The following is a 16,501-nucleotide window of genomic DNA, read 5'->3' as shown; positions in this document are numbered from 1 at the left end:
TGGCTCGGGGACTTAACGCTCCACCTGACAGCAATTTACATACTGATGGGGCATCATGCATACTTTCAGCTCAAGAGATATTCTAGTATTTTCAAGTACGTATGAATAGTGTGTATGAATGTTGAGCTTTTGTCTGTACTGCACCACATGCAATTTTCTGCATTAGAACGCACGAGGACACGAGAGACACGAATGTTTTTTGCAATAAACTGATCTGTCGATGTGTGAGGTTGTCTGATATTAGCCTTACCTGTGACCGTTGAGGTTGAGGCTGTAGGCAGAAAGGGGCCGGGGATGGCAGCGTGATGGGGGCCGGTGGGGCCCTGCCTGACTGGGATGCTGTTGGTGAGGGTGGTGGGTTGGGAGGGCAGGCGATGGTGGATGTGGGTGAAGACTGGGCGTCGGTGGTGGCCGGGGAAGAGACAGCAATTCAGGCTGGTGCTGGTGCTGGGGCCGGGGAGGGGGGGGCGGCGAGGGCTCTTGGCCCTGGGCGAGAGGCAGGGCTGCGGGCGTCTGAGGCCTGGGGAGAGCCTCTGAACGTGGTGGAAGTTGGGTCGAGGCCGGAGCCTGTGTAGGGCCGTTGGCCTGGGTCCAATGAGGGGACAGGGGCCGGGGAACAGACGGCTGGGGCTGTGTCTGGGAAAGGGGGAGGTCTTGGGGGGGCAAAGGCTGATTGGGGGTGCTGGATGCAGGTGGTTGGGGGTCCCTGCAGCTCTCCTGGCTCCTCTCTTGACTGCGCTCTAGGCCTGACACCTTGAGGAGGCCTGGGCCGTGAGGCTCCTGGCTGCCATTGGTGGAGAGCACATCGATGCTAAAATCTGGAACTGTGTAAGAAAAAAAAAGAGAAAAACTGTGTAAAAAAAAAAACTGCATCTCCAATAACAAGTCTTATTTTTTCAAGCTGGTGGTCCGTTTGAACAAAACGTTAAAAACAGCAGAAAGATATACATTCATTTTCACTAATATATTGGTGATTGCAATGGACACCCTACAAGATCAGGGCTTTCTGATATACCTACACACAGATCCTCAGCTCTTTGGCTGCATATGTGACCACAATGATCAGGCAAATGAACACAGCAGATGAACATCTTCAGCTCTAACAAAGATGTTGTGTGTGAGCTGCAGGCCTTTATAGACTCTTGTGTTTATAACTGCCATTTCTTCTGCTGTGTTAATGTGTGCGCTTTGAGCTGACAGACAGCCCCACAAACTGGCACACACATTTTTATATATTCTTCTTTCTTATACTGACACACCCTGCTGGGGTTTGCAGTGTTGCCAGCACAAGCACCGATTCCTTCCCAGGCCCTTTCACACAGCCTTTAACACCATCCCTAGGGAGAAACTGCACAGCTGAAATATGTTTTTCTAGTTCAGACTAAATCAGTTTGTAATCGTACACAAGGTACATTTTTTTTGGATGACAGAACTTCCAGCGACAGGACAAATAAAATGCATTCTGGTCAGATGTGTTAATGAGACATTTTTGCATGTATCTACCACTGACAACTTGTGTTAGAGATCTATAGAACAAACTGTAACTGAATTGTGCAGTGTGCATATTTGTATGTACGTCTGCATAGTTGACAAATGTGGGGTTGCTGTTGCTTTTCTTCTCTTTCACCTCTCCCGAAGAAGTTACTTTATCCAAGACCAGAAAAAAAACTACACAATTCCGCTTACATAGTATTTATGTTTGGAAACACTCTTGGTTGTTCTTTACCTCATGCTACCTAGCTTGAGAGTAATGACTGTTAGTGCATATTAAAGGACACTGCAGGATAACAACACTGCATTCATGAATTCACTTTTGCATGTAGCGTGAAGGATGGCAGTGCATTTAGCTTGCTGTCTGATAAGATGAGGATTAGTTTTATGGACTTTCAGTAATTGCCAAAAAACCCAGCAATTACCTGCCATTAGAAGCCCTGGGTGGACTCTATTACGTCCAAGTGTGAATTAATCCAAATAATGAAAAACGACTGCTGTACAATGTTGAAGTCACACAGAACAAAAGCTAATAAGCTCCATCCAGGGTATTTCTCTGCAGGGACTTCTTTCTACAGAACAAAGTGCTCAGAAACCAGCAGTCAGCTTAGCTGCTCCAGAGGCAGAGAGGCTCATGGGGGATGACAGTGCATACATAAACTGTAATTAACTCTCCCCAGGCCTCAGGGGGGTTAGGGGCAGAAGCAAGGGCTCCTCCTCCCCCTTAGCGAAGCCGGCTGAATCCTTTACCTGCCAAAGAGGTGTAGATGGGACCCAGCTCCCCCGGGACGAGGCAGCAGCCTGCTCTGAGGAGCTGCAGCCTGTCACTGCAGGCTTCAATCTCACTGACACACTACTCCCTCTTGACCAACTCCAGCGGGAGCAGGCTGAGCCAACAGGGCTCTACAAAAACCTCCACCAATTAGCATTAAAATGCTAGGCGAAGTAATAGCAGCCACAGGTGCACGTGATGTTGTACTTAAGGGTCAGAGGAGGTAATTCCTAGTGCAAGATCGCAATCAATATCAACAATAACAGCTATTGACTACTGCTCTGAGTGGGTGAGCTTACTGGGACATCTGCCAGCCCGTCATGAGACAAAAGGCACGCTTTGCCAGGTTGAAGTGTTTTTGTAATAGTCTGTTAGCTGTCTTTGGGCAAGCACAATAACGAAAAGTCTCCACGTCATGCAGAGAGGTGTCAGTCTTCAAAGCTAACTAACCCTTACACAGAAACTATATCTCTTCTTTGGCAGTCTTCACACAAAACAAATCCATGTTCAACCCTCACATGCATCAATGAACAAGAAAGCCCAGCAGCCATTAAATCCATCTCCCTCATCCATGTCAGTCTTCTCCACTTACAAATGCTATTACCGGTCAAGAGAGACTGCTGCTGGCAAACAACTCCACCGCGGCAGACGGGAGAGGAGAAATTCCCAATTCTCAAGTCTCCTGCTGCACCTCTGAGTCCCTGAGGTCCACGGCTTGTTTTGAGAATGTGCTAACATGCTAAAAAGAAGGTGTCTATTCTGGTCATAATGAAGACTCCAGGGCCAGGTGATGTGAGGAAAAGAGGAGTATACACCAATTTCCCTCCCGGGAGGGTTCATTTGTCAGTCTTCTTTATCCCTGGAAACAAATAAGCGCAATTCCCACTTGGTTTACTCAAAATGTCTAAGCCTGCTGCTTCTCAACGTTTCAGTACTATTGTGGTTTCTAACTAGCACATGCTGCTTGGTGGAGCGTTAGAATAGAGAATGGGCCCTGTGGGTGGGGGGGGGGGGTTAGTTAGGGAGGCAAAAACTAGAGGCAAGATCTAAGAAGTAAAGGGGGCTAGGAGGGTTTTTGTGAGGGTCAGCTGGGTGTGTTTGCGTGCAGGAAAGCCAGTTATTAAGGCTGGATGTCGGGGACCCAGCGAGGGGCTTAGAGGGATAACCCATCATCCCAGGGTGAGCCATCTCCTACTGTTCACAGTCTATTAGCTGTACACACCACCACTCCTGATTTGTATCTCACACATGGTTAAAGCTACACTGTAGCATGAAATCATTAAATAGGCCCCAACTCTGATCTGGCTGAACTGAATCTAATATGATAACATGAAAATGTAACACAGTATGACAAATGTAGATGAAAGAACTCTGCCCTGTAAAAATGTTTTTAAAACTGCAATAAGACATCAGTTAATTGGTATGCAGGCCTCTCTCTTTATCTGTTTTTCACCTTTGTCGTTACTGTCTTACAGTGGACCACAGCTCATTAGCGTCATGCAGCTGTATTTACTATTAGCATTTTTTAATGTGCCGCTAATATCACATTGAGACTGCATGGTTAAAAGGCCTGTGTATTGGTTGGTTAATGGTCCTTCATCAGCAAGACATTTGGATTGGTGCAGCCATATGAGAGACAAATGGCTCAGATCTTTGAACCAATCTTTGAACTATGCTATGATCCGCAGAGTTAGTGACAGAGGGCCTGGCAAAGTGAGATGCACAACATTAGGTTGTTTAATATGGTTTTAGGTCATTACTGCAGTACATAAGTGGATTAATGGAGCATATTATATTTCAATGTCATTACTAGATACAACCTAGCCCATATAATTGATTAACAAACAAGCAGCAACATCATCATCTTTTAAAGGCGCAACTGGCAGCTCCGCACCTGTCCGTTTGAAAAATACATTAGTGCCCAACTCGAGCCAAAACTAATCTCTCTATTTTTTCTCTCTCTCTCTCATGTGAGTGTGGGTGGATATGACAACCTACATCTGGGCCTGGAGATAAATGGCAAATGGATGGCTACAAGGGCCTCTGCGACATCCCAAGCTTCTGACCTATCCTCCTCAAAATAGCGCCTCAACACATTCTAAACCCTGACACTCATTAATGGGATTTCATCCAGGCAGGGGTCACATAGCTCCAATCACACAAAACCAACAACTTAACACACAGCAGCAGCCACGAGACTGACAGCTGAGCCACGACTTCTGTGTGTAAGTCACAGTTATTTGCTGAGCAGAGGTGAAATGTCGTGAGGGTTGAGCCTGACACACCTGCTAGTGCTTCAGCAATTAGGCTGCTGTATGGCCAACTAAAAGATCCTATAGATTTCCTATAAACTGACTCAGTTTTCAGATTAATCAGAATGCAATCAGAATGTAATTATCATCTGCAAAATGTGCTTTAAAGCGAAACTTTAAATGTACAAAAAGTAAATTCTTTCTCATAAAAAACAAAAGTTATATTTCCAGCTAATAAAATTAATTTACCAAACCCACTGTTACTTCTGTGTTGGCGGCCTAATCCTACTTTTTCTAAAATGGTTCGGTATGACTACTTTCTGGATGTGCCAGCTATCGTAAGATATCGTCATATGTTTTTCCCCAAGCAACAAGGTGTGAACAAAAGGTTCTGATATAAAAGCAAAGACACCAATGACACATTCCATAGTAATGGGTGGCAGTGGTGACTCACGTCTTAGCTTGTCAGCTATCAAAACACGAAAAGAACAAAAAGGAGGGTGACCACAACAAATGTGGGGGGAAATGGAAGAGCCACAACCAACCAGGCCGCTGAGCGTAAAAAGTAAGAAGAGTAAGAGTAAGTAGTGAGAAGTAACAAGTAAGAAGCAGGTCAAAAAAGAAAGTGACAAACAGGGAGCAAAACAAAAATAACGTTTTGTCCAACATTAACACGATGGAAAGTAGCGAAACAAGCAGGGATTACAGACAGACTCGGAGATGGCATCTGCTTTACTCGATCGGTAACGTAACTTTTAACACTGGCTTCTACTGTGCATTGGTTACTGTGTTAAAATGGCAGTTTGGTGTGGGAATTACATCTTCAGTTTCCTAATGATAGAAGGGGGGATGTATTTACATTTGTACATTTGCTTGTTAGCTCGTCAATATGTAACCTGGCTCGTAAACAACTGAGATCCAGACTACCAGCTCTCAGATTGTATTTGGAATTTAGCCGGTCATCAGCGAGCTAAGCTACATACTAGTAGAGTTTTCCAGTGTGTGAATATGATGTAGTGGAACGTATTCTCATGTTGGGTAACTCACTAACTGCCTGTTGCCATAGCTTTGCTTTTGAGTCTCATGCTTTATCTGCAATGAAACTAATAACCACAGCTGTCAGATAACGCAGTGAAGAAAAATATAAAAATGCCATACAATAAATACATCTTCAGGGTAGGTGTTTTACCAACTTTATAAAATACATCATTAAGTGTCATTCAAGTAATGGATAATACATGAGGATAAAAGGATCTTTTTCAAAAGGGCAACAATAATACATGAATACCTAACTTAAATATTACTGTTTTTGTCAATGTTACTTGATGATTGCCAACTCTAGGCGTTGCCTACCCATCGTTTATGTACTAACACATCAGTGCCTGTGACCTTAGCCTTATTAAACTGAAGACACAACATTACCAAAGATATTAAGAGATAATGCCTAGAACAACAGCCATTTCCATTTGCGCATCTCTATTTACAACAACTAGACAACCATAAAGAGCAGGTTCAGAGTCACTGTACTGGAGGCTGCGAGGCTGTGACAACTGTTGAGAGCTTCTAGGAAACAGGTGCTAATAGGGAGGGAGGCAAGAGCAGGTCTGAATGGAGGACAGTCTGCTCTGCATTATGGACTCGGGGGCACCAGGTAACGCAATGACAGGTAACGTCTGGGTGCTGATTGCAGGTCTGTTCCGTACCAGTGTCATGCTGCAGCACAAGCTATAATTACTATCACTGCGGGTGGAGGGTACAATGTCAACGAAGATATTGTTGGTGAATTGGTGAATATTCCAAAACTGTGGTTTGTTCCTATAACATTTTAGCAACAAGACAAAGAATCTAAAGCCCTGCTAGCGGCTTGTGAGATTCTACTTCTACTGAGCTAAATGCTAATGTGGCGCTACAGGAAAACTCAGGGATCACCAAAGTTTTAGGTTTTATCCTCTGAGGACCATGAATGTATCAAATTTCATGGAAACTCCAGTAGTTAATAAATTCTCTAATAATGAATCATCACATTAAATGTATGGATTGTGAATACATTTTGTTTTAATTATTTTTAATACTTTGACTGGAATTCCAGAAGGTGTAACTTGGAAGCAGTTAGCTTGGTGTGAATGGGGAAGTAAAGTGTAGCCTGACAGCTATGAACGCTGTATCTATGGCCTGTAATAAAAAAAAAAAAAAAAAAAAAAAAAAACCTTTTTAAGAACAATCGCTGACAGAGACTTTCAAAGTTCCGCTCATTCACTCTCACCCCTGCAACTCTTTTTTCTCTGTCTCTGCCTGGTATTCTCCGTCCTGTTTCCTGTTGTGCAACAGTAAGCAAAATCATGCCCAAATCTTTTAACAGATCATATCGCTCTTCCAGAGGCAACAGTTTTACCACACTCCTGCCGACACAAATGCATTTGCTGAAAACTGTACCACAATGCATGTTAATCATAAGAAACATTACTTTGATCGTGAGACATTTTTTAAAAACTCTGTGGGCTGGTGAGCCTTGACTGACAGCAGGTAAGCAATGGTTGTGTTGTTGCGAGGAGTTTCCTTTTTTCTGTCCTTCACTTCTTTCCTCCAGAAAAACAGTAAATTAAACAGAGGGAGGCAGACCGTTTGCTCAAGTTGAATCAATTAAAATGCACACTGTGCTGAATAAGGATTCATGGCCCTCATTGAAAATTCCATCTTACATTGGTATGTCTCGGTAAACATTACAATCAGGATCTCCCTCTGTTCTGTGCTGGGCTTTCAGAAGCTAGCGGAATAAAATCTCCCTCAAAAATATTCATAGTCCCCAGTTATGCAGAATGTTTTTAGAGACGATTTTGCCACAGGCCTTAGTCTGGAAACCATTTAGTCCCTGCAAGAAAAAAAAAGAAAAAAAAAGAAAGAAAAACACAGCAAAACACCACAAACTCGCTCCTCTTCTCTCTACATATTTTGTTTGACAACAAAATTAAGAGTTGTAATTGAGCGGCAAGTGTTGACAGTGGTCTGACCTCAAGAGTGGTTTAGACACCACATGTTCCCCAAAGAGCTCCTTGGTGAGGGACCGGGCTCTGTTTATTTGTTCTTAATAAAGACTGCAGTCGCATTAATGGCAGACATCATTAACACATCTCCGTCCCCCACAGAAGAGAACAATAAACAGCAGACTTGTTCTCATTGGTATTTTACTAGGTACAGCTACACCTCGTAATGCAGTGCAGTACCACAGCCCTACACGTGTGAAACTTACAACGTTCTCACACTCAGGACAGTCTGTCTTCCTTAGTGGAATACCCTGGGGTTCATATTAGTGAAAGACATCTGAGCTCAACTCCCATGTCTGTGGGTCTGGAAGGTGTTTCGAGATCCCTGATGTTCTAATACTGGTGCCCAAAGTGGCGACAGCCCATGAAGCCTAAGTCTTCACATTAACCAACGGATTAATTTCCTCATCTGCAGAGACACTACCCCACAGTGCACCTGTACAGAGGCTTTACGTGACTGTCAGTTTGGAGTTTTGCTGTGGAATTGGCCAATTCCTGGTTTTCCTGCTATGCTTAAAGCTATAGGCTAACCCATTTTTTACAAATGTAATGTTGAGTAGGAAAGCTAAGACTTGCACTTTGGTCTTGTGATATCAGTTTAGAAGTTCAAACAATGTGTCATTAACCCTGGGGAAAGCTTTCTGCCTGATCTAAGAGCCAAAGTCTCCAGAGAATCTCCAGTCTATTAGCTTCTTATCCCTCCCTTCTTCAGCTCTGAAGACTTAAACAGCATTAGCTACTCTAAGATCAGTAACACTGCGTCTCCAGAGTCTCGGAGCACCTCACAGCAATGAGTTCACAGTACAGAGGCATGCGTGTTGGACATGCCCCTGTTGGGAACTCAGGGTGCTGGGGCCTGACAATGATGGATGCTCCCCTGCTGGCCCTCCCAGACTGTCCGTCATGTCAGCAACTCTGTAAAGCTAGAGCAGGGAGGGGTGTTGGGTTACAGAGCCAGGACATCCTGCCCTATGGAGGGTCTTGGACTGGAGCTGTTTTATTAGTGCTGGACTCCCAGGGGTGGCTGGGTAAGGGGAGTGGGAAGCTAAACAGAATTAAAGGTGGTTGTTTAGATGAGCAGGCCAGCTATTCTGGCTGTGAGAGCATGACATGTGTAGTCTTTCAGTGAGAATACCACAGTGTGCTGATATCACCTCACAGTAACACAACCCACTGCTTTAACAAGCGGTGATTGAGCGAAAGGCCAAAAGCAAGCAGGTGGCGGGGGAGAGTTGTTAAGCCGCCTCTCTTAACATCTATATTTCATGCCTCTCATTTGGTTTATGAATTTTGCATTACAAGCTGTGAAGCCAAAGCCAGTGAATATGTAAATATAAATAGTGTGTCTATATGCAGTGATGTCATTGTACGTGGTGTGTGTGGTTAGCCGCACCACATAAACTCCTGACTCCTCTTCTAAGATAGACTGTCTGTGTCTATGATCTTCTAGGAAATGGTAGCAATCTGGGGTAATTGGGCTTAGTAAGCCACTGAATGTTCTGAGCTCTTTTGACAGATTCAAGGTTAAGAAGAGCGGCTGCCATACCACAGACAACAAGCACTTACACATGTTTACAGTATGACAGAGAGCAAGAGAGAAACGGAGGAGAGAAATACAAGAGTGACAGAAAAGAGCAGAAAGGGAAAGAAACTTGCTCTGTCCTGTCTCCTACCTGTGCTAGTATCCATCCGTGCTCCATTCAAACTCTGTCTGGTGGGGGAAAAGTGTTCTGTCTCCTCTCCCTCGAGTCATAATGAAGCCATTTACTAACGCAGAGCTGCAGCGACAACCCTCTTGCGCCAACAGTAGCTCTGATTACAGATGCTCCTGAAATGTCTCTTAAATGCTTCTGCGTCTCACTCTTATTGCTCCCTTCTCTCCCCACCAGCATGTGGAAAATCTGCTACCTTGCTTCTTAAACAGCTCCTGAGACCTAAATGTTTGAGCACGTTCCCCCTCGCCGCACCTCCGAAAACACCATCACCATCTTTACATGCACATGAGGATGTAGCGGTGGGATCAGTGGCAGCAGAGTGTCTCGTTTTCAGTTCCCCTTTAGAGAACAAATCTTTATATATCCCTGAGGGTGTGAGGTCAGGCTGGAGGGACCGTAACGGGAGAAGAGCTGGGTCAGGGACTCGATGACGGGCATGCTGGCACAGGTGACTGCGAGAAGGGGAGGGTGGAAAGCCGGCCAAGGAGCCAGACTTTTCCTGCCAGGGGCCTGTGCAGGGCAGCCCTCACGGGGACACTTGTTGCCTGTGGCTGACAGATCCTCTGCAGGTTTAGCTGTCATGCCCAGGCACACTATGGCTTTGAAATAACAGCAGTGTGTAATGAGGATCCATCCAGTCCACAGCAATTGGTCAGCACACACTGTCACAGTGGTGTAAAACTACACTGAGAGACAAGGTAGAACGAGCCCGACCGTTTGACCTCAAACATGTCACATGTACGTAAGCCAGCTGATGGGACTTCCCACAGGCCCCGATATCTCTACTAGTGAGGAGTGAAAAATGGTAGATGGCCAATGTAGATTTTGTGTGCGCATGTTGTTCCCTAGAGAGACACACACAGTAATGGGGGCTGCTGAAAGGCCCACAGCACCGTACATGTCAGCATCTCTCCTTCTCAGCCTGCCCTGAAACTTCTGTTAATCCTTTGCCAGTACAGCCTCACAGTTGGATGCATATTTTACAGATACCACAGCTGATTTAGACAATATTTTGACGAGTGAGGGGAAAACAATTTATCGCCAGTGTCACTAGGAGTGTTATGCATAGTTTGACAGGGTACACGCACCCTAAATGATTGTTCCAAATCATTTACTTACTTCATATTCAAGTAATTCATTAGAGTTTTTGTCACTATGGCATGACAATTTGTGTCATTTGCAGTTCTCTTGTATACAAACAAAGGTTATGTTAACATTCAAAGTTTCTCAAAAATGCCTTGTGTGTATCCTTGAGAACATGTCAAATGTATTTCCGTCCTCATAAAACATTTGAAACACTCATTATTTTCAGTTGATTTTAAATCGCTCATTGTTTACAGCCATGTTTTCTTGCAGTCTTCTTCTGCACTGCCTTTATGGGTGCATTGCTATATTTCTTGGCTTGTTACCGCCACTATACTGTATGTCAATCAGTGGAATAGCACGCAAGCAGCCGCAAGACAATATAAACATCATGGAGATCCACTCATTAAAGCATAGCTTCATAAGCTACTGTTTGTCAAAAACTCAACAGGGTACCTGTAAAAAATTGCTACTTGTCCAAAACAACAACAACAACAAAACAACCTTGCATCATCCTATGTGCAAACCTTTACAGCTGAAAGGCATTGCAGACTACAAGTCAAAAGTGTAAACTGTCATCGACTCCGATTTGAAAAAAAAAAAAATGCTTGGCTTGCAGCTTTGCCATTGTAAAGCTCAGCCATTTTGACTCCCAATGCTGCTTGAGACTGAAAATAGAACTTATTATTTCTCCTGCGCTGTGTTAAACCAATGTGACTCACCAACCTGGGCCTTTCCTTCAAGAAAAAAAGTGTTTTTAAAATTCATGCAAAAGTAGGCAAATGCTTTGACTTGACGTTGGTGTGTGACAGGAATTATAAGATGTCCTGTTAGGATCTGACGTAAAACATTGTCTCATGTGCTTCTTACCCTAAATACAGCTTAACTGATGCCACTGCAACACAGTAGCGCATGCACTACAATCTCCCGCAACAGGTTGCATGTGAGTAAGTACGTCTGCTGAAATCAGATATAAACAATGTACAGGCATCTTTTAAGAACAGTGTCTAAGGACTAAATTACACTAATGTGAGAAATCACTATCCTGAATCCATGAAAGAGGTTAAATTATTTAAGTCAGAGCAAAGATAACAATAAAAAAGTCTAAAAACAATAACAGGATCTCAGAATACTGAAAATTCAGGCTATGTGTCAACACAACTCAAGCATTTCACAATACACTGACTGGCACTGCAACATGTGTTTCTTGTCAGTCACTGTGGCAGCTTAGGGAAACAATAGACAATCGCCTCTTGAACCAAGAAACTTCAAACACAGCCATGCTTAAATCTCAATTACAGTCACATGCTCATAAAAAACCCACACCCACTCATAAACACCCTCAACTTTCTCATTCTTTTTTTTCTCTCTCTCTCTCTCTCTCTCTCTCTCTCTCACTCTCTCTCACTCAGACACAGACACAGACACACACACACACACACACACACACACACACACACACACACACACACACACACACACACACACACACACACACACACACACACACACACACACACACACACACACACACACACACACACACACGGAGAAGACTCTACCAGTCAACAGGTCCAATGCCACCCTAGTTGAGGTGCATGTACTACAGCTCTATGTCTGCTGGCTGGATCAGTTCAGTGTTGGCCTGTCCTCCATGAAGCTCTGTCAGCTTGTCAGCTAAGCCAAGTGGACTGTACCAAACCAGCCCATGGGGGATGTCTGTTAATTGTACAGTTGGCTCCTCTGAGTTGATAGACAACCTTGGCTCTCTAATTCTTTCTTTCAAGACTCTCCAGTTGCATCAAGGGGTGCTGACACTCTGCTCATCCATTGTGTCAAGTGGAAAAAGCCCTCTTTTTTCTCTATTGCTCTCCCCCTCTCTCTCTTCAGCCAGGAGGCAGAGTATGAGAGTAACTGGCTTGCAGCAATAAGGAGAGTGACAGCTCGAGCTGGCACACTGACATCACCATGATTTCACCAGGGAGAGAGACATGGAGGGCTGGAAAGTGAAATCTATCCCCAGAGAGTCATCAGTCTGGGCCTCTTTCACTCTTTTTCAAATGGGGCCAACCGGTTTTACACACATCCACACCGCACATTTTGGCTGCTGGCATGGATCACATTCAATGCAGCCTGTGCCGAGTGTTCAAACTCATTCCAGAGGGGCAATAGCTTGAATGCATGGATCAAATATCTGGAAATCTGGTGATGTATCAATTTGCATGTAGCCTTTCCTCTTTTTAAGTTTTCACTGGCATTACAGAAGCTGCCGATGTGTCTACGTGCATGTGTGTGAGAGCGTTTCAAGTGCTGTCTCATTACCCCCTTGCTCAGGTTTCACTGCAGTTGGATTAGCGGGACACCCGGGGCAGAAACAAAGTTGTTAATGGCCGTCTCTCCTCTCCTATCCATTCGTACTTTCATTCCTTCCTTCCCTCTAGCCTGGAAATGCTGTGTGGTCTGATGTGGTGGTAAACCTACCCATCACTCACAAAAGGGGAAGCAGGGAGGTGTAAACAGGCCTAAATTCTCACCCACTTCTCTCTGCTCGCAGCCCTCTTTCTCACATCAAAATGCTTTTAAAAATAACACCAGAAATTAGCTGAGGGCTGTTGGCAAGCTTCACAGTGATGAGCTATGGCTGTGGGACTGCGATACTTGGCGAGGGAGGGTTAGAGTAGGGGAGGTTGGTTGGGATTTAAGCTGTTTATTTGAACTGCACTCTCGTCCAAACAGTCAGCTGCCCCTCTGCTCCCTCGTCAAGCCTCAGAGCTTAAGCTAGGATTGTGGTGTTAGTGTGGAGAGAACAACTTGATATCCCCCTTTGGGCAGCGGCTGCCCAGAGCTTGGGTTACTTTAGGGAAACAATGCAGCCTCTGTCCATGGCCTCCTACTCTGCGAAGACATGGGCTCAGACAGGCTCCCTAGTGTCAGGCAAGGCCAGGGGATTCATACATCACAACACCACACTGCACACTGACTGAGCGCAGGGTTTAGGGAAAAAGCTTCCAAACACAGCTTCCAAGCTTTGCCTCTAAATGGCCCAGCAGAGCCCCTGTCTCAGCGCTCTAAGAGCTAAACCAGACGTGCAGCCTGTGCCGGCGCAATGGCCCGTTTGCTCTTGGCTTGAAGGGCCTGAAAGAGCAATCCCTTGTGGGATTTTGGTTTTTGGACGACAGTATTTACAGTAAAACCTGACACATGGAATAAAGAGGGGATGTTGGAACCCCGAAATTAAATAGCTCCCTCCAGGAGCAGCTTAATCTACAACAGATGGTGACAGTCTGACGGACGTTGATGGGTTTGGGCAGGCCTCTAAGAACAGTGGGCCAAAAGCCAGGGATGATGAACCAAAAGATGGTGAGAAAAATGGAACACTGTGCAGTTTGTTACCATTTGTTTATATCAAATGCACATGCTTTAAAGTTTCCTTTCCAGAACACACATAAAACTTTACGGACGCATGCACATCACCCAGATCAAATTAACCATGTCCTGTCCACCCTCTCTGCTCAGAAATCACAGTCTATCTTGGGGTAACACTCAACACCAGGGGGCGATATTGCCCTAACAGTCTGACAGCCCCATCATAACTTCCTAGCACTCCTTGTACCTGACCTTATGCAGTCAGTAGCCTGTGGAAATATAATGAAATGTGGTTTGAGACAAATGAAAGCCAGGCAATGTGTGTGCAGAGGAGAAACACATGCAAGGGATCTACTGACTGCTGCTAACAAACCAGGATCCTGCTCTCTAGTCCTCTCTAATCTGCCCTGCGGCTCATCAGGGCTTTATTTCTTCTCTGCATATTTATGAGAATCAGAGAGGGTGAGAGGGGAATAAAAAAAGGTAACCTCTTCTCTTGTGGGAGCAATTAAAGCCTTGCTTTCATCAATCCTGATCAGAGTCCTCGTGCTCTCGCTCTCTCTCAGCTTTTTGTGTCTCTTAAAAGGCAGTGTTTACACTTTCAGTTCCACAGTACTGACCCTCCTCTGGTACTGCAACAGCAGATAGGGAAACAGAAAGACTCCTTTACCCAGCATGTTCCCTTTTTTAAAAACATCGCAGCTGTAGACAGCAGTAGACAGTGTTGAACCACAAAGTCTGACTCTAAGCTTCCATTTCCTGGATTCCTACAGTGACAGTTAAGGATTACAAAGATTACAACAGTGGTCATTTATTTGACATAGGAAAAAAAAAAAGCTCGAACATGATAGCAAAGCCCTTTGGGGTCTGAAGAATCCAACAAATGCTTTAATCTTAAACAGTTCCAACAATTTTAGTATGGGTGACCTTCTGGCTGTGTTTTATTCAATAAACTCAACATATAACATATAATATATATATGGTTGGGTCTGTTAACTTTGGGTTGTAATCCACCCTCTTCATCAGGGGTGTATCTTTTAAAAAACATTTTTTTTTTAAAGTGAGACCAAATCCTACTTCACGCTGCTCGAAGCCACACTAACACTGTTGGAGTGAATCGTTTCACAGTGAACAGTTACATCTTATCCGCTGGGATAATCCCATCTCCTTTTTAGTACATGTGTCTGCAAAGCTGCTATGCTGCGTTTCTGGGACAGAGCCCTCAAGTCGTTCCCCAGAACCAAAACCTGTTTGCTAGAATGACATCATGAGGCAGCAGTGGTTGCTTTAAAACACTGAGAGGCAGCGTGAGGACAATGGCTGAAGGGGGAAGACCTAGAGAAGGGTAAAAAAACTGTAAGACAAACATTGTAGATGATGACAGAAGTGCAGATCATTCCAGACCAGCACTCCTGCTGGTAAGCATGCATTCACACACTCATATGCACATACACCTCTAAGCCACCATGAGGCCTCATTAAGGCGGTCAGCTCCCTGTCCCTCTTTGGCAATGTCACCTCTGCCGCAGGGACCAAAGACGGACACAGGCATAATTTGCCTGAACACACCAACAGTGCTCTGGGAATGGCTGGGTCTTGATAAGTGGTGTGTGTCTGTGTGTGTATGTGGTACTTTGACCCTGTTAACGCCTCACAGTTGGCAGGAGAGTGGCTGATGTCACATTGGATCAGTGGATGCTGGTGATGGTGATGGGGGAAGGACCTCTCCTGGGAGTACGAGACTGGTGCTTTCAACACCTCCACACGCCCATCCACTACCTAATCTGTGGCATCCCTTTTGTCAACATATGTCAGTGACGCAGTGTCAATATAACACCTAAAAAAGGAAGACGCTTAATAAAAAAAGGATATGCACTTTTCAGGATAGTTCTCATGCGAGAATTGTCCTGAAAAATACATATCACCATAAAAGCAACTAATTAGCAAAGACAAAGAGTATGCTTACATAAGTCCTTCTGCTTTACCAAGACCAACACAAAATAAGCCAAAGAGCATTAACAGACATGTACAGTATACAGTTGCTCACCATTCAACCTTCACTGGCTGCTAAACCACCATATATCTGAGTGTGGCAGACACAGGGGGGCTAGCAGGAAAACTAAGGCCTTTCACTTTGATCTCTGGCGTGCAGCCCATTTAAATGTTTGTGTTTGAGATGTAGACCTTTAATTTTGGCCTGATGGGTTCCAAGCTCTTTGGGTTTAGCGTGGTATGTCGGATATAGGAGTGTTTACACAGCCTCCCTCCAGCTCTCCCGGTGCTGAAATAAGTGCATTAAGATGGATGGATTTACTTAGTCTCTAACCTCGGGATTTGGGGAACAAACTCTGAATGACCTCTTTGTGTTGCTGGAGGGGATGGAAGGAGACTGGCCCACACTGCTATTGCTGCTATGTGTGTGTGTGTGTGTGTGTCTCTCCAGCACCAACAGACCCATTCACAGCACCTCCTTAAAACTGATCTTCAATCAACAAGCTTCTACCAAGTAGGCACCAACTAAACCGATGGTGTCACATACAGTGTTTAACCGGACTGAGTTACCTGCCAGAAATTCCATAATAAAACTTAATTGCATATGCTATGACTTCAGCATATGACTGTGGTGAGATAAAAGGAAAACAGATATTAATTAAATGAAAACCATGAAAGTTTTGTTCTCAGTCCTGACAGAAGACCTTATAGAAAATAAAATGCTCACGCGTTAAAAGCGCGCAACCTACCCCAAAGGCTTGAGTAGGACTCATTTCAAACTAAACTAAGA

At 44.5% G+C, this 16,501-nt stretch overlaps 1 protein-coding gene across 1 annotated transcript in view; it reads right to left on the bottom strand.

The window, feature by feature from the left end:
• auts2a (activator of transcription and developmental regulator AUTS2 a) overlaps positions 1-16,501 on the bottom strand; it is a 327,408-nt gene that overhangs the window by 12,528 nt on the left and 298,379 nt on the right. The window contains exon 7 of the mRNA XM_040150804.1: positions 251-824. Coding sequence (XP_040006738.1) covers positions 251-824 — 574 coding nt within the window. The remainder of the gene's footprint in view (positions 1-250; positions 825-16,501) is intronic.

This window comes from Xiphias gladius, chromosome 17, assembly GCF_016859285.1.
Source record: "Xiphias gladius isolate SHS-SW01 ecotype Sanya breed wild chromosome 17, ASM1685928v1, whole genome shotgun sequence".
NCBI lineage: Eukaryota > Metazoa > Chordata > Actinopteri > Istiophoriformes > Xiphiidae > Xiphias > Xiphias gladius.
The sequence above is the reverse complement of the archived record's forward strand: the minus strand, read 5'-3'. Positions and strand labels throughout refer to the sequence as shown.